The 17,796-nt window shown below is 50.1% G+C and overlaps 7 protein-coding genes across 7 annotated transcripts; 3 read left to right on the top strand and 4 right to left on the bottom strand.

The window, feature by feature from the left end:
• Positions 1-1,412: 1,412 nt before the first annotated feature.
• On the top strand, positions 1,413-4,179 carry N7487_004285 (uncharacterized protein; the record flags this gene model as incomplete). Its single annotated transcript, XM_056872032.1, has 2 exons — positions 1,413-1,695; positions 1,757-4,179. Coding segments are annotated over 2 exons (2,706 nt in total), but the record flags the coding sequence as incomplete, so codon positions are not given.
• A 376-nt stretch (positions 4,180-4,555) lies between these two features.
• Positions 4,556-5,802, bottom strand: N7487_004284 (40S ribosomal eS26 domain-containing protein; the record flags this gene model as incomplete). Its single annotated transcript, XM_056872031.1, has 6 exons — positions 4,556-4,661; positions 4,726-4,828; positions 4,948-5,075; positions 5,279-5,315; positions 5,366-5,450; positions 5,716-5,802. The coding sequence occupies 6 exons, from the start codon at positions 5,800-5,802 to the stop codon at positions 4,556-4,558; spliced, it is 546 nt and encodes a 181-aa protein (XP_056729751.1).
• A 4-nt stretch (positions 5,803-5,806) lies between these two features.
• Positions 5,807-7,997, top strand: N7487_004283 (CBS and PB1 domain protein; the record flags this gene model as incomplete). Its single annotated transcript, XM_056872030.1, has 4 exons — positions 5,807-6,019; positions 6,098-6,971; positions 7,024-7,118; positions 7,173-7,997. 4 exons carry the CDS (start codon positions 5,807-5,809, stop codon positions 7,995-7,997), a joined length of 2,007 nt encoding a protein of 668 aa, XP_056729750.1.
• A 752-nt stretch (positions 7,998-8,749) lies between these two features.
• On the top strand, positions 8,750-12,399 carry N7487_004282 (nuclear import receptor PSE1; the record flags this gene model as incomplete). Its single annotated transcript, XM_056872029.1, has 6 exons — positions 8,750-8,932; positions 9,063-9,285; positions 9,357-9,532; positions 9,586-10,017; positions 10,072-12,137; positions 12,192-12,399. 6 exons carry the CDS (start codon positions 8,750-8,752, stop codon positions 12,397-12,399), a joined length of 3,288 nt encoding a protein of 1,095 aa, XP_056729749.1.
• A 252-nt stretch (positions 12,400-12,651) lies between these two features.
• On the bottom strand, positions 12,652-13,799 carry N7487_004281 (uncharacterized protein; the record flags this gene model as incomplete). Its single annotated transcript, XM_056872028.1, has 3 exons — positions 13,554-13,799; positions 13,085-13,457; positions 12,652-13,006 (listed from the first exon to the last, which is right to left on the bottom strand). The coding sequence occupies exons 1-3, from the start codon at positions 13,780-13,782 to the stop codon at positions 12,652-12,654; spliced, it is 957 nt and encodes a 318-aa protein (XP_056729748.1). The 5' UTR covers positions 13,783-13,799.
• Positions 13,800-14,419: 620 nt separating this feature from the next.
• N7487_004280 (iron-containing alcohol dehydrogenase) lies at positions 14,420-15,850 on the bottom strand (the record flags this gene model as incomplete). Its single annotated transcript, XM_056872027.1, has 3 exons — positions 14,420-14,791; positions 14,869-15,375; positions 15,503-15,850. The coding sequence occupies 3 exons, from the start codon at positions 15,848-15,850 to the stop codon at positions 14,420-14,422; spliced, it is 1,227 nt and encodes a 408-aa protein (XP_056729747.1).
• A 307-nt stretch (positions 15,851-16,157) lies between these two features.
• N7487_004279 (putative extracellular exo-polygalacturonase) lies at positions 16,158-17,534 on the bottom strand (the record flags this gene model as incomplete). Its single annotated transcript, XM_056872026.1, has 3 exons — positions 16,158-16,798; positions 16,848-17,214; positions 17,265-17,534. The coding sequence occupies 3 exons, from the start codon at positions 17,532-17,534 to the stop codon at positions 16,158-16,160; spliced, it is 1,278 nt and encodes a 425-aa protein (XP_056729746.1).
• Between the last annotated feature and the right edge of the window lie 262 nt (positions 17,535-17,796).

The raw sequence follows: 17,796 nt of genomic DNA, 5'->3' as shown, positions 1-17,796 counted from the left end.
TCTCTAAGAGTGTCCTGGAATCTAATACCTGCATCTCCGTTGCTCCGGATTGCCAACTGAAGATGATGTTGGACTTGATGACTGAGCCTGCTAGGTTCCGATTGACCCAATGCTGATGACAGTCTCCCTGAAGTAGTGTCAACGAAAGACAATATATGGCACAGTCTTGTTATTAAAGCCTCGGTTATCCTTTTGGTAGCTTTGAGGTTTTCCAGAAGGGCACAGATGCTCCGCTGCGAGCTTTTGCGTGGGCAGTGGGTCCAGTAATGTTGATCGGTTCGATCGTATCATCGTGGGCGCGAGATAAATGCCAATCTGGAGTACGGTCAGTTGATGCGGGACAACAAGTGAATGAAGGCTGAACTCACTGTGGTATATTCAGAAGCGGTCCTTTTTTTTTGTTTTGTTAAGTAATTTGGAGGCAGAGAAATGATGAAGACCATTGTTTTCGAGCAAGTGGCTAGATATATATCCCTTTTGAAATGGCATAGCTTTAGGCAGAAATGCTAGGGGTGGGGGACAATGTTAAAGGTTCCTAGGATTCAAACGAAACAGCTATGGGCCCTTAGGACTCTGGTAATACAGCTTAGTGGGTTCCTTGGAATGCATGGCAGGCTCCCAGGAACTCATCGAGTATTATTGTTGTTGGTTTGTCTTCGGCTTACCGATTACTTAGCAATGGTGCGAAAGACAAGACGTTTTATGCCCAGGAAATTTTCGGCTCGTGCGCTCATTGGCGAGAGAAGTGGTTCATCATCGTCAACTGCTGAAAACTAATTCCTTCAGTTGCCGATACAGGGAAGGGTTCTAGATCTTCAAGGAAACCCATCCAATCGCCCTCGCCCTGGCCCAAAGCCCGATTAGGGTATTCCGAAGGGTATTCCCAGGAGCATGGTCTGAAATGGGAAAATGATAGGTCAATTGAATAGGCCCACTGTGGCCTTTTACTTGGATAGGAATGAGACCGCTAGGATGAACGGTCACGTTGACGGCGCCAGTCCTTTTTTGATGGGACGATGGGCGATCTAAATGAGAAGGGTTGCACGTGACGGGGCTAGCGTGTCGCATTTTATTGATGTAGCTTACTCAGGCCGCTCATCCCTACACTCAGTGAGCACTCAGTGATCAAATCAGAGTGCTCAGATGATGATCAGTGATCAGTGAGTGGATCAGAATGCTCACGGGATGATCAGGTGATGCTCAGTGAGTAGATCAGTTGATTATGTAATGGCCCGTGATCAAGTCAGAACACTCAGGGACGTGCTCAGTTTTACTCAGTGATCAAAAAGCGGCAAGAGGTGAGCACTAATACGGAAAGGGGAAGGTCTCGAGTGCCAGGCATTATCCGGTACATATGTAGTCTACATATGTACATGTATGTCAAAACACTTCGGTAAAACTGTGTGGCTGAGTCGGGCAACTCATGGGGCCAAACTTCCCCTGGGATTTTCACCATCTTTGAAATCTACAATGTCTTTGATCGAGAATTCAGTAACATAGTAAACATGGATCTCATTCCCCCATCTTACGAATCTGCAACGGACAGAGATGCTTGGATAATTATTGCGCGCTATATCCCTTCCAGCGACTTATGTGCCGCATCTTTAGTCTGCCACAGATGGCATGGTCTATTTATGCCCTTCCTCTGGGGTGATCCCGCATCTCACTTTGGTACAGATAACGATGCAGTCTACGGTATGTGATATTAGGAACAATAGTGATTGCTCAAAAAGCAATACCTGACCGGATCATATAGTGGCTCTCACTCGATTCCGAAGAACACTCAAATACGCCCGGCAAGAGGTGCGGGCGTTGACCCATACCCTTCATCTCCCGCCCGCTCTCTCGGAGATATATGGTGGTCCGCGACCAGGCTGGCTGAGGGACATACTCGAATACCTACCATGTCTCCAGTGTCTGATGGTCTCGAAGTTGCCTTTCTTTGACCACCATGCAATGGCAGCATTGAAGACCCACGAAAGGTCCAGCCAGTATAATATACGGCTCTTGTTGGCTGAACGTGAGCCGAATACTACCTCTGCAAGCCTAGCACAGACTCTCCTCTTGTTTCCGGCATTGACCTACTTGGATCTTTCGTACACCACTCCAGCACGAGACCGCAACGTACTGTCTACACTGGCTCAGATGCCGTTTCTCCGGGTACTTAAATTGCGTGGCATTGGACTGAAGGACAATGACGCCGAGCTTTTAGCCAATGCGATTCGACGGCGAGTCCGTTGTTTGGATTTGAGGGACAACATGCTCACTGACATGGCAATTCGCTCCTTGCTGCAGGAATCCTTTCTCCCGCTAGACGGGAGAGAAAGGCAACAAAGTCCAAGGCAGGCCACAGCTTCGCCAGGTTCTGACTCCCACTTTGCAATCAATGAGTCTGGCTCGGACTTCTTCAAGCGGCCGGATTTGGATGAGCAGTTTGCAAAGCTTCTCGCTCAGCCTGTTTCAATCCATCCGTGGGTTGAAGACTTGCCGCATACGGGAATCACCCATCTTTATATCACTGGCAATCAGATATCTGTGGAAGCTGTGGCGAGTCTTTTGGCCTCGTCCCGGCTACACGCCCTGGATTTCGGTAGCATAAGGGCTCCAGACAAGGCATATCAGACGCATCGTGATGGGAACACGAAGTATCCCGGAGCTGAAAAGTTAGTTCCAGTACTTGGCAAAATTGCAGGGGACAATTTGGTCTATTTACGAGGGCACCATGCTGTTCTCACTGGCCAGCCACCAGCTAAAGATGCTGCACCCAATGATGAGTTTCTTCCAGAGCTTTCGGCCCAAGAGGGCCCTCGCAAAGTCGAGCAATTTGAGCTGGATTCCTCCCAGCAGGTTTATGAGTTGCCCGAAGAGACAAGAGCTGTCTTTGAACTTGCAGATACATCAACAACCGGCTCAATTGGCTCATCTTCAACGAAAAAAGGAGTAAAGACTTCCCGGCCATTGACAACCTATGAGGATGAGCCTGCACCGTCAGTCAGGCGTGGGTCAGCTTTTGCTCCGGAGGTTGTACAGCCAATCCCTATACACGGTAGCGATCATGGAGGTACAGGCTTTCTTGCTTCCGGGGCAAACACATGGGATACAGACCAGGCCGAGGGAAGCACCTTACCATCCATTTCAATGTCTTCAGACTGCGACACACTTGCGACAGATTTCTCTCTCCGGACTACTGTACAATGCAGCTCCCCAATCTCGTTGAACGATTCTCTCGCACAGATAGTACAGGAACTATTGGCAAAGCGCCCACGTAATCAATCAATGCCACTCCAAGGAGGGAAAGAAAGCCGGTTCCCGTACCTGCACCCATCACATGTTCCTCACCTGGAATCTTTGGTACTGACAGATGTACCCTCACATGTGACGCCCAACTCATCAATACTCTCTGCCCTCACTCGGTTCATTACTGCCTGCTCAAACGAAGCATTGCTAGCAACTCTACAGGCAGGATCAGACTACTCCCTCCCACCAGGGCAAGCGCGGATGCAAGCCGAGCAGCAGCGGTCACGATCTCTATTTGGCTTGCGACGTCTAGTCCTCGAGATCACACCTGTCAATACTTCCAAATTGACATCATGGAAACCAGGAAACCAATACAATGCCACAGGCCATTCAAGCACTGGTGACCGCGACTCAGAGAATCTTTGGTCTGCAGCCACCAATGATTTCAGCTTCTTTGGTGAGGAAGAGTGTGGAGTCCCTGAAAATGATGCGGGAAAATACTTTCCAATGGCTGTCCTTAATGAAAAAGTCTCGCTTATGCCCTCCGAGGATGACTCGTTGCATTCACCCGATTCTCCTCGACTCGGGCGTCACCTTCCACAAAGTGCCACGAACCCCGGTCCACCAGGGACTACTATAGACAGAAGGCAGCAGTCCCAGGCCCCGATGATTGACCTTGTGGCAGAGCTTGCGGCCTTTCGTCGCGGCAAGAAAGCTGAGTATGAGCGAGTGGTTCATCGCGAGAGAGGACGGCGAAGCACGCTAGGCACGGGTGCTTCCGGCCTACTAATGCCATCATCGCCCCATATTTCTTTGTCACATTATGTCGAAGGTCATTGGAAGGGAGAGGTGAAGGTCGTGCGGAACCCGATGCCAAATGTGCGGACCGGAACGGTAGATATGTATGGGAACTATTTCGAGAAGGGATACTTGTACCCATAAATTTTTGTACTTAGCAAGATACCCAGCGATACGACTGAAGACTTCTACGCCATGCGGTCATGTTTTTGTAGGAATTTTTGATATTTTCTAAGTCCTCATTTGGACTTGAACCATCCATCCTCCCAGTCATAACAAGCCGTCGTCAAACGGGCTCATAACCATCAAAATGCTAAAGAGACATCCAACCTGCCTTCATCGCACAATTGGTGCCATCTTTTTCATCCTCAGTGTAGGAGCAGGCCGGCAGTTTCGGGACCGAGCGTCACCCCTGCGATCCGGTCGAGAACAACACCAATGCGAAGAGTGAAGACAAAATAAAAGAATTCATTTCAAACTAGTTCCATTTTATTTTGTTCGTCATGCGACATTCATCTCCTTACAGAGCCTTGGCAGCGGTAGGGGGCTGGAGCTTCTTGCCGTCCTTGTTGAAGCGAATACGGGGAGGGGGAGCACGGTTGCGGCGGCCTTCGCGGGAGCGAACACTGTTGGCGGGAGATTAGTATATGCAAGGCGATTGAGTATCGAGAAGAATCGGTGGAAACGTACCGGACAATCTTGCCGTGAATGGCGCAGGACACACAGTACTGGAGCTTCAGGTACATCTTGGGGACAGAGTACTCAGCGAAGACGGAAGCCTCGGAGATATCACCTGTAGAGCGAGAATCGTTAGTTGCACTGGTTCGTCTTGAAATTCCTCGAATGAGTCGTAGTCATAAGATCTGGGATCTTGTCGTAGATTCGAGAGGTATCGGGAGAGTTGTCACGTACGGATGGCAGCGGACTCGACCATGTTGCGGATGGTGAAGCGCTTGATGGCCTTGTCCTTGGGGGTGCAGCGAGCGCAGTTGGAGCAACGCACAGGCTTGACGTGGCCGCGGCCATTCTTGTTGCGGCCGCTATCAAATCAATTAGTTACCGTGCCCCTTAAGTTGCGAATCAATCGAAATCCAGTCTCCCATTCTTCTTGTCCGGCAATGTGCGTAGGTCGCGATTTTCGATGTATTTGGAGATATATGTCGTGTGCGCTTCCGTCGGCGTCATTGCGGAGATGTCGAATGGGATACTGTTTCGCCGAGATGGGGGGATTTGTTGGTCTTACTTGTTCGCCCTCTTCTTGACCATTTTGACGGTTTGTTCTGTGGATGGTCAGGTATTGGTCTGTGGGTGAAGGGGGGAGATAGCGTACGGTTGACTTGTCGGGAGTGGGTTGTCGAAGCTCGCTCACACAAAGTCTCTTTCGGGATGGATTGGATTCCGTTGTGCGGGTAGCCCTAAGCCCTTAAGCGAGATGGGTCACGGGGTTGATACCTCAAATATAAGGCAGTAATTTCTCGGAAATTCACGTGAATCACGTGCAAAGGGTCACGAGCAGGTTGTCCGCCTAATTGGGCCTAGCGCCCGGATCGTACCGTGTCACTCAATGTTTATGGCTCCTCATCCCCGACTAACGAAAGAAACACCCCTGTTGGGATCGACTATTGAACTGCCCACTTTTCTTCTCCTTCTCAGGAATTCTCCTTGCTTTTTCTCCCATACCGGTCTCAGAACTTGAGATCCTTGTTTGTTTGTGTCATCTCCCTTCCTTTCTCTCCATTTTTCATTGAGACTTTCCCCTTTCGGCATTACTATGTCGGCCACAGGCACTTTTCGGGGAAAGCCCAATCAGACCATCGGGAGAGGAAGGCTGCCCGACTTCGGAAATGATCCCAGCGCTTCCCACATCCCACGACCCAGGCCAGAATCTTCAGCCACAAACAATACACCCTCCAGCGACGTCGGAAGTGGCACAATGAGCGCCGCAAGTAGCAGACAACGACAAAACCAGTCGAAACGTGATGAGGTACGTCATGGCAGCCCGCGGGAGTGATCTCCTGATGCTCAATTTTGAGCTTTGGTTTTTAACTAACCTCGACACCAGGCTATCCGCCGCAAAATGGAGGCCGACCTCAGCAAAAAGAGGAACGCTCCAGCAAAATCGAGGAGCTCCCGCAAAGCCCCTCCCGGCACCGTGCTCGCCCTGAAGCCTAGCCAGGCCCTCCAGATCAAGCCTGCTATGAGCATCGCAGAGGCCGCTCAGCTCATGGCTGCCAAGAGAGAGGACTGTGTGTTGGTCACCGACGACAATGAGCGCATCGCGGGTATTTTCACCGCCAAGGATCTGGCGTTTCGCGTTGTCGGAATGGGCCTGAAGGCGCGAGAGGTCTCTGTCGCTGAGATTATGACCAAGAACCCGCTGTGCGCGAGAACGGACACCAGCGCTACCGACGCGCTCGATCTTATGGTACGGAAGGGATTCAGACACTTGCCCGTCATGGATGAGAACCAGGATATCTCTGGTGTTTTGGATATTACCAAGTGCTTCTATGATGCTATGGAAAAGTTGGAACGCGCATACAGTTCGTCTCGCAAGCTGTACGATGCGCTGGAAGGTGTGCAGACAGAGCTTGGCTCTAGTCAGCCCCAGCAAGTCATCCAATATGTCGAGGCATTGCGATCGAAGATGTCCGGTCCGACCCTTGAGACTGTCTTGGATGGCTTGCCGCCCGTCACTGTTTCGGTCCGCACCACCGTCAAGGACGCTGCGGCTCTGATGAAGGAAAACCACACTACTGCTCTGCTAGTCCAGGACCAAGGCTCGATCACCGGTATCTTCACTAGCAAGGATATTGTTCTTCGCGTTATCGCTCCTGGCCTCGATCCTTCCACTTGCAGTGTTGTCCGTGTCATGACTCCTCACCCCGATTTCGCCCCGTCGGATATGAGCATTCAAGCCGCGCTTCGCAAGATGCATGGTCAGTCATTTCACTCAACAATTAAAACCACAGCATGCTAACCCTACAACAGATGGTCACTATCTCAACCTCCCCGTGATGAACGAGGGCGGTGAAATTGTCGGCATGGTGGATGTGTTGAAGCTCACCTATGCCACACTTGAACAGGTATGTTTGATAGTAACAGATTTGACATGCAAACATTTTGGCTGATATGTTCAGATCAACACCATGTCAACCCAAGATGATGAGGGCCCCGCATGGAACAAGTTCTGGTTATCGATGGATCACGAGTCGGACTCTATGGTCTCTGGCGGCCACAGCCAGCAACCGAATACCCCACACCGCTCAGTTATGAGCCCCGACCTCACTCGCTCAGGCTACGACAACAGTCTTCTTCCCAACGACTCAGCATCTCACCACGGTGATGAGCATTCCGAAGTTGTCTCTCAACACCACCCCGCAGAACCAGCTGCTCCGACTCCATTCCCCTTCAAGTTCAAGGCCCCTGGTGGCCGAGTGCACCGTGTGAACGTCCTGACCACTAATGGCGTTACCGACCTTGTGGCGCAAGTCACAGCGAAACTTGGCAAGGAAGTCGAGGCTGTTGGTGGTGAGGCTACCGTTGAGGAGGGTTGTCTGAGCAACACTGGATATGCGCTCAGCTACATGGATAACGAAGGCGATACTGTCTCCATCACCACAGATCAGGACATGACGGATGCCATCGAACTGGCCCGCCGTACTCACCGCGATAAGGTCAATCTGTTTGTCCACGACCCCGCCCAGCCACCCATCCCTGCTCCGGTTGAACCCCAGCATGTTAAGATTGTCACTCCTGTCGAAGAGCAAAGCGTTGTTGAGGAATCCTCACAAGAATCCCCCGTGAGCAAGGTCCTACCCCAGCAGCAAGCCGTGCCCCCTCGCGCACCAGAGGAGCAATTTATTGCCGGTGTCCCCAACGACTTGCTGCTTCCTGGTGCTATTGTCACATTGGCTGCTGTTATTGTGGGCGTGTTCATTCTCAGCCGCCCCAGTGGCCGGTAAAAAAAAAACTTGGCCTTTGATCTATTCCCGAACCCCTCTTTTTCTCTCCAAATCCTTCCCCTTGTCTCATTCAACTTGGATATCAAGCACCCTGAGAAAGCGTAGTAGATTCTTTTCCCGTCCTGAGTGTTGCATACCCGTTTTGTTCTAATATCGATATTCCGTGTCGCGTTCAGATACCGCTGTTCGTGTGAGCAGTTGCGGCCTTTTAGCCTTCAATGCAAATAATTATTCGAGATAGATTCTGATCTGGCGGTTACATATATCTATTGCCGTGATAACCTACGAAATACCTAAATCTTTGACCGGAACAACAATGTTTGAGCTGTTCATAGTTCTGTTCGACCTTTGTTGGCCTTGTGGCCTGGAATTACCGCATCTGGTTTAGCGTCCAAATGCGATTATCATCACTATGGACTCTGTAGGTTGTCCTTGAATTAGTCGTACAGTGAATTTTTACATATTTTGTCGAGAAAGAATCGGATCTATAGACCTCGACGTCCTCTATTAAATCTTCTTTACTCTTGTTGTGTGATTGGAGTGGCGCTTTCATTCTTCTTCACCCCCAAGGGCCTATCCATCTATCGCTCTCCTAATCAGAAATTCTTCTTTTTTCCCTCTCTCCCCGCCCCACCAAAAACAAAACTCCTCGCCTTCGTTCCACCCCTCTATCCCCACCAAATCACTTCTACGAGGGTTGAAAGAACTGGGTTGCTTGGATCGTCTGGAATTTGGGAACAGACACGCCCAACATGTCCCTCCTACCTCCCGAAATCCACACCGCGCTTTCTCAGCTGCTCCGCGCCTTGAGCACGCCCGACAATGTCGTCAGATCCCAGGCGGAAGATCAGCTTAACAATGACTGGGTTCAGAACCGACCAGACGTCCTATTGATGGGATTGGCGGAACAGCTTGCAGGTGCAGAGGACACAATAGTAAGTTGCACTGAACTCTAGGGGTGCGGTTGCTTCAAAGGAGGGGTGTTGCAAACGACCGACGACCGAACCAACAGCCGAATCTCACATTGATTTGGGATAAAAGCTAATGGGAAACCCCTATTGACAGACGCGTGCTTTCTCCGCTGTGCTTTTCCGAAGAATCGCAACAAAAACCCGAAAGGATCCCGCCACGGGTGACAACAAGGAGATTTTCTCGAGCCTCCCCAACGAGCAGCGAATTGCCATTCGTGAGAAGTTGGTGGTCTCCCTGACCAGTGAGACCGTCACCGATGTACGCAAGAAGATTGGAGACACACTGGCTGAGGTTGCTCGGCAATACACCGACAATGGTATGCGATTCGAACTATCCTTTAACGAAATGAGGACTGTTGGTTCTGACGATTTCACCTGTGATGTGTAGACGAACAGTGGCCTGAACTCCTCGGTGTTCTTTTCCAGGCAAGCCAGAGCCCTGACTCGGGCCTGCGGGAAACCGCATACCGTGTGTTCACGACCACCCCCGGGATCATTGAGAAACAGCACGAAGAAGCTGTCGTGGAGGTTTTCACGAAGGGTTTCAAGGACGATAATATTTCCGTATGTCGACATCTGGCTATACCATTCGAACCCAATTTTGACCATTTCATCAGGTGCGGATTTCCGCTATGGAAGCCTTCGCTTCTTTGTTCCGGTCGATCTCCAAAAAGTCCCAGCCTAAGTTCTTCGGCCTCGTGCCAGACCTTCTCAACATCCTTCCTCCTCTCAAGGAGTCCTCTGAGAGTGAGGAGCTGTCCTCGGCACTGCTTGCCTTGGTCGAATTGGCTGAAATCAGCCCGAAAATGTTCAAGCCCATGTTCAACAACTTGGTTAAGTTCAGCATTAGTGTCATTGGCGACAAGGAGCTCAGTGACCAGGTGCGCCAGAACGCACTTGAATTGATGGCTACCTTTGCCGATTACGCCCCAAATATGTGCAAAAAGGAGCCGGATTTCGCACAGGAAATGGTCACGCAATGTCTGAGCCTGATGACTGATGTCGGTGCGGATGATGACGACGCGGAGGAATGGAACGCGTCTGAAGATGTAAGTGCTTGCATTTCTGCCATCGTTATAGTTAACATGACTGACTAGTAACAGCTCGAGCCTGAAGAGAACGACCTCAACCACATCGCCGGTGAGCAGTGCATGGATCGTCTCGCCAACAAATTGGGTGGACAAGCTATCCTCCAACCCGCATTCTCTTGGATTCCTCGCATGATGTCGTCTACCAACTGGCGCGATCGCCATGCTGCTTTGATGGCCATCTCCGCCATCTCTGAAGGTTGTCGCGATCTGATGGTTGGTGAGCTGGACCAAGTTCTAGCCCTTGTTGTTCCTGCCCTCCAAGACGCCCACCCCCGAGTCCGCTATGCAGGCTGCAACGCTCTTGGTCAAATGAGTACCGACTTTGCCGGTACCATGCAGGAGAAGTACCACGAGATTGTCCTCACTAACATCATTCCCGTTCTCGCCTCTACCGAGCCGCGTGTGCAGTCACACGCTGCCGCTGCTCTCGTCAACTTCTGCGAGGAGGCTGAACGCAGCACCTTGGAGCCATACCTCGGAAACCTTCTCAGCCATCTCTTGGATCTCTTGCGCAGCCCTAAGCGTTATCTGCAGGAGCAGGCACTATCCACCATTGCCACCATTGCCGATTCCGCCGAGGCCGCTTTCGATCAGTATTATACTACTCTGATGCCTCTTTTGCTCAATGTCCTCAAGGAGGAACAAGGCAAGGAGTACCGCCTTCTTCGTGCTAAGGCCATGGAGTGTGCTACTCTCATCGCACTCGCCGTCGGCAAGGAGAAGATGGGTCAAGATGCCCTGAACCTTGTGCAGATTCTCGGCCACATTCAGCAAAACATCGTCGATGCCGACGACCCACAGTCACAGTACCTCCTTCACTGCTGGGGCCGCATGTGCCGCGTTCTGGGCCAAGACTTCGTGCCTTATCTCCCCGGTGTTATGCCGCCTCTTCTAGCCGTGGCCGCTGCCAAGGCTGATATTCAGCTGCTGGATGACGAGGATCAGATCGAACAGGTTGAGCAGGATGATGGCTGGGAGCTGGTGCCGCTCAAGGGCAAGATTATCGGTATCAAGACCAGTGCTCTTGAGGACAAGAATACTGCTATCGAATTGATCACAATTTACGCCCAAATTCTCGAGGAGAACTTCGAGGGTTACGTTCTGGAAACCATGGAGAAGATCGCGGTCCCCGGTCTTGCCTTCTTCTTCCACGATCCTGTTCGAGTGTCCGCTGCCAAGCTGATCCCCCAGCTGCTCAACTCCTACAAGAAGAGACATGGTGGCCAGTCACCCGGCTTCGCCGAAATGTGGAACAAGGTTGCAGAGAAGATCATCGAGGTTCTGAGCGCTGAGCCGACAGTTGACACGCTGGCTGAGATGTACCAGTGCTTCTATGAATCAGTGGAGGTGGTTGGCAGAAACTCCCTCACCCCCCAGCACTTGCAAGCCTTCATTGAATCAGCAAAGTCGACCCTCGAGGACTACCAGATGCGCGTGAAGCAACGTCTGGAGGAGCAGGCCGAGCTCGAAGATGGTGACGAGGAGAACCTAGATTTCGAGTACGCCGTCGAGGACGATCAAAACCTATTGAGCGATATGAACAAGGCATTCCACACCATCTTTAAGAATCAGGGCAACTCATTCCTGCCAACTTGGCAGCAATTGATTCCGTTCTACGACGCTTTCATCACAAGCCAGGACCCGACACAACGGCAGTGGGCTCTTTGCATCATGGATGATGTGCTTGAATTCTGCGGCGAAGAGTCGTGGGCATTCAAGGATCACATTATGCAGCCTTTGGCTTCTGGTCTGCAAGATGAGAATGCCGCCAACCGTCAGGCAGCGGCGTACGGAGTGGGTGTGGCTGCGCAGAAGGGTGGTGCCGCCTGGAGCGACTTTGTGGCAGCCAGCCTCCCCAGCTTGTTCCAGGTTACACAGCATGCGCAATCTCGCACAGAGGAGAATGTGTTCGCGACCGAGAATGCATCTGCCAGTATTGCCAAGATCCTGCACTATAACCCATCCAAGGTCCAGGCTCCCCAAGATGTTGTGGCCAACTGGATCGAGACTTTGCCCATTACCTACGACGAGGAGGCTGCTCCCTATGCCTATTCCTTTATTGCACAGCTGATTGACCAGTACGTTTTCCTGATCAACCCCCTCTTATACTCATGCTAATATTTTCCTACCAGGCAAAACCCAGCTGTCTTTGCTAAGGCTGATCGTGTCTTCGGTTTCATCGTGCAGGCACTCGAGGCGGCTACCCTGCAGGGCCAGACCGCTGCCCGGGTGGCCACATCCGCCAAGCAGCTGGTGGCAGTGACCGGCGCAAATGCAGACCAGATTCTGGCTTCCGTCGACCCGGCCAGCCAGGAAAGAGTGCGCAAGTTCTTCCAATAAAGCTCAGACCTTTTGTTTTATATCCGGCAGAGCTGTTTCCCCTTTTTTTTATTTCCCGAATCATTCCCCTCGGTCATGTGAAATCTGATGTTACCCGAATCCCCGACACGTTTCCTAATTCTTAGCCCCTACGTACGAATGCCATGAGCTTTAGACGTTGGATTCCAAAGTGTGCGCGATGTCCATGTAGATCACATTTCGGCCTTGGATATGCGGCTAATTACTATGTAAAAACAAATGGAGACAAGCTATCTATAATTTCGAGACCCTCTGGATCTCATTCGCAACCACATCCTCCAGGCTCATCACCTTCGGCTCCCCAATCAACCCATTGGCCCGCTTCTCATACAGCGTCCCGCCTTCACCCCAAATCCGGCGCAAAGTCAACACAGTAGCTGCCGGATTGCCAGCCTCCCACGCCGCAGCCTCCGCCTCGCGCAACTTCTCCAGTGATGTGCGAGACACATCCCATGGCTGGCCATCAAGCTGGCGCTCAAACTCTGCCTGAATCTGGTCAGGGCTCGTGGTAAACGAATTAACACACAAGGCAGCGTTGCGCGTCTCAGTCGTAGCATGAAGCAGAGTGTTCAAGACAAGAGTTCCAACACTATCGGAATAGTCAGCCAATAGTTCAATCCAAGCCAATGAAACAAACACCAAAAAGGAAAAGGAAAAGGGGTCTTACTCTTTCATCGTTGTCAAACTAACCTCTCCCTCCCCCTTTTCACCCAATAAAATAGCCCTCCGCCCTTTAACATCCCACCCACCAGCCTCCTCCAACCCAGGCACGAGATGAAGATACATCTCCGCGAACGGACCAGTGACTACATATGAATAGGCGAGGTCGTCGCGCGAGATCTCATTCTCGAGGTACGCGCGCACCTTCAGCTTTTGCTGGTGTGGCTTCTCGTTCGCCGAGGCCGGCCCGTATTTGATATCCGTGCCGTACTCGGAGGGCAGGAACCATTTAACAGTGGAGCTGGCGGCTGCCAGTTTAATGAGGGGGATCTGTTGGGCTAGGGTGTTGCGACCCAGTGCTGAAATTACAGTATCGATTCCTGTTTGGCTTAGTGGTTAGCCTTTGGTTTGGTGGTTTGGGCGGTTTTGATATTTGAGTCATTGTGCATGGACATCAGCAAGGAAAGGTTTTCTACCTTCATATGCTGCTTTCACGGCATTCTCATCTTCGACATTGCCCACAATCACCTCTACGCCTTGCTCTTTCAGCTTGTTCAGCTGTGAGACTTTGGTTTCAGCTGTGTGCGGGGAAGTGAAGATGGCGATACGGCCGAATTGGGAACGCTCGGGCAGGATGGCGTCCAGGATGAATGAGCCGATATTGCCCGTTGCTCCAAATAAGAGGATGTTCTTGGCGAGAGACATGGTTGTATAGCTTATCTGTCAGTGAAGAAGGTGTCGACAATGTGTAGCCTTGGAGATGGCGCAAACTTATGTATAACGTGAAATGTGGGGTGTGGGGGTGCTGCTTATCAATCAATTGGGAGAAGCTCCCAAAGTTAATATTCAATCGCCATTTTAATTAAAAATGTTGGAATGAAGGACATGTTGTACATTAAATTTGGGAGTGGAAGTACCCAGGTGGTCAGAATATTTACATGTCTCTAGTGTAGATATGTAGATTGCTACGACCGCCAAAACTAATTGGAAACTAGAAACTAGAAACTAGAAACTATAAGAAAAAAAATTGAACTATTATCGAAGTATCTACTCCCCTATTGTCGGGTCTCCCCAGACTCTGCTCCACGACGTGATCGTGAAGTAAAACATAGTAAGATACTAGCCCTACCTAACCTACTCCCATACAAGAAACTCGGCGATAAGGATAAGGATATCTAAACTATCTAACCAGGCCCCTTGTGGTTTATTTTGGTTTATATATATATATATATTTCTTGATTGATGTTAAGCGGGATTGAATACTCGTCATACAAGTATGATGCTAGTTATGAAGCTGCTTTGTTTGGAACTTTCTTTATATCGAGGGGATTTCCCCGAATGTTCAAACTACCATCTCCAGGATCTCTAATACCTGAGACTTCTCCTTCAGTGGGACTGGGTTTGTCTTGCACCAACGGTCATGTAGACTATTCTCTGCCAGTCTATCCAACTGGTCCCGCCCAACTTTGACATCGCTCAAGGACCGAGGCATTCCCAATTCACGAATGATAGCATCCAATATATCGCCCAAGTCGGATTTTTCCACCGTGACAGAGCGGGTACGTAGCACCTCAGATACAACCGGATCTTGAATCAGAAATTGGCGCACGCTAGCTTGTTTTTCGCAATTGGCGTTGTACTTAGCATTGAACTTACATACGGCGGGGAGCAAGATACAACTGGTTTCACCGTGGCCGACACCCAGTGGACCAAGCTAGAGAACTGTTAGTCGGACCCATTGAGGCACCTGTGGGTGCCTTAGAAGGCAAAGAAAGAAAAGCAATCGCGTACCTGATGTCCAATCCCATGGCTAGCACCCAATTCAATTGAACCACTAGTGCAAGCTGCCATAGCATCCACCGAGCCAAGCTGGCACTGTAGATGCGCATCACGGTCTGATCGGTCCTTTTTACAGCGCAAGAGACCAGGAACCAACAATCCCAGCGCAGCCTGGGCTAGTTTGTCTGATTTTGTAGTTGTACCCGATACGGAACACAGAGTTTCGACACAATGATCAATTGCGCGTACGCCTGTACTAAGCCAAATTGAATCCGGAGTCGTTTTCGCAAGCTTCGGATCGAGAATTACCAGCTCTGGTCCACGAATCGGTGACTGGAAGCTGTATTTGCGCTTTGAGTGGTCTTCCGTACCGCCTGCAAAGTTGGAGTATTCGCCAGCGGAAAGAGACGTTGGTACGGAAATGATCGGAAGAGTTGGTGCTTTGATTTCTAGCCGCTTTCTGGGGCCTTCTGCCAGGGTTTCAAGCTCTTCTGGTGTTCTGACTTTATTTGCGAGGACCTAAGGGGAATGTTAGGCCAGTAGTAAGTAAACATATATGAGCTTCAGTGGAGAATAAGAAGAGGCAAGAAGAATATAAACAGAAACAAAGCACGAATGAAAGTTTGAAAGAAAAAGGGGTACCAACTAATGCAATAATCTTGGCGCCATCAGTCAAACTGCCAGCTCCAACAGTCAAGAGCAGATCAGCATGCACAGTTTTAACCTCTTCGGCAATCTGCAGCACCTCTGACCACAAAGTGTGACTCCGCATACCGATCCAATGACCAACCAGCTTATCCGGCCCTAGAATAGTCTCAAGCTGGTCCATTACATTGGTATTTCGTGACAATGACCCCGAGCAGATCACATATACACGCGAAGCCTGGAATGTGCTATTGAGATGCCGTGCTGTGGCTGCGGGAAAGTCGATGCCGTAAGAAAGAAGGGGGCGCTCGCGGCCTTCAAACGCAGGTCTAACTGTTTCCTCGGGCATTTTGGTTTAGTCATATACAAGCAGTAAAGTCCACGGGTGGAAATAAGGTCAAAAGAAGATCAAACCAAAATCGTTAACCTTGGGAACGTCATACAGGGCAAGTGCCCATGTGGGGCTGCGGGGCTTAGCCTTTCATGGTTCGATTTATGCTTAAGCGTAAATTCGAGGTGTGTTTTTTTGGTTCTTGACATAGAAATTCGGAGTTCGGATCCATGTAGCTTAACAAATATATTAGAGACATTATTCTCTGAAGTTTGTATTTCTTATACCTAGAGTGAATGATTGAATGTGATAATGTGAAGGACGTTCAGCATCCATCGAGCCCGTGTACCCCGCCTTCTACTGTATACTTGCACGATCCAACCCCCGGCGTAGTCGCATTCTCCTGGGGATATAGCACCACGTTATCAAAATTGATATTGTAGCACGGATGTAAATTTGAGCATGAAACAGATGCCACCTTCGTGGAAGTGCTCTCGATATAGCCCGTGAAATTTACAAATGCGACATTGGAAATATCCATCAAACTTGTCCCCGAATATGAACCATTATTTCCACTATCTTGTGTGATAGCAGGTCCGCTATTAGCTCCATGGACTTCGAAGTTTGAGAGCAACACATTCCGGACGCTGCCCCAGCCACCACCACGAGCGAGTCCAGCACTCTCATACGAGCTCTGTGGGACAAGTTCGCCGACCCACGTTTTGATATACGCGCTGTTGTGCATGTCTTCGTTGTATCGGATTACCTTGACTTTATCGATACGAATATCAGACACGCTCGAGTCCTCCTGGTATTGGCCCAGACTGCCTATAGCAATCCCATTTCCGCCACGACAGGTGACATTGTGAATATCGATATTGTATGATCGCGGTTTGATTGCCACACAATCATCACCACCTTGGTAGATAAAATTGCTGAGTTGGATATTCTGTGCATCCATTGTGTCTATCCACAGTGTTAGTCGACTGCGAGGGAAATGGAGATAACCGCATACCAAATCCGTCTGTATTCTGAACCCAATTCTCGCCATATGGCGCATCTACCGCAGTCGCATTGCAGTAAATGTTATTGAAGCGCATATTGGTTCCGTTCATGATATTTACGCTCCACAACTGGGGATCTTTGATGTAGAAATTATCGACACTAACATCGGATACGTTCCAAAATACAAACGGCATCGGTCTGCCGGGTTGCGTGTGGCCTTTCTCGGCTGTATACCATGTATTCCCATTTCCGTCGATGCCACCAGTGCCGTACCCATCAATCCTGATATTTTGGCCAGTGATAACGAACCCAGCAGCGTGGTTTTGGAAAGCAATCGGGTATGAGTTATTGCGCCAGTAATCCAAATCGTCAGAGAACTAGCTCGTATTAGTTCCGTTATCATTGGCTATAGTGGCAGCCCACTTACTGTCCATTTTCCGCGCCATTCAATTGTTATGTCGTTTACAACGGGATTCAACCGAGTACCGATCCAGTAGACTTGGTCCTCCGGAAAGATGACCCTACCACCATTTCCACAACGGTGGAAGGCTTCTAGTATATTAGGAACATCATCTTTCTGGTTCCCATTGGCTTTAACGGTGCAGACATTTGAGCTGCGTTTTTCGTTTGCATATACAACAGTTGACAATGCCAACCCTAAGGGTAGGGCCAGGGAAGGAATGCCGAAGAATCGCATGGTGACCTCGATAATTGGACTTGGCTGTTTTTAGTAAATAATAATGTCTTATATCTATCTAGCTATATAACTCTGCACTCGCTTGAAGTTCCGATGTTACACTCGGTTACCTTCACACCGAGCGGACATCACGGCAAGACATTGCGGAGAAACTGACTGCGGGGAAAAGAGTAGGTTGCATGGAACATAAAGCAAAAATATCGACTTCGAAGGCTTCTAAGTGCTTGTTACGCCGATCCTTGCCCAAATCCTGCAAATATCA

This window comes from Penicillium crustosum (assembly GCF_028827405.1).
Source record: "Penicillium crustosum strain IBT 35664 chromosome Unknown utg000002l_segment0_segment0, whole genome shotgun sequence".
Taxonomy (NCBI): domain Eukaryota; kingdom Fungi; phylum Ascomycota; class Eurotiomycetes; order Eurotiales; family Aspergillaceae; genus Penicillium; species Penicillium crustosum.
Note: the sequence above shows the minus strand (reverse complement) of the source record. Positions and strands in the feature narration are given on the sequence as shown.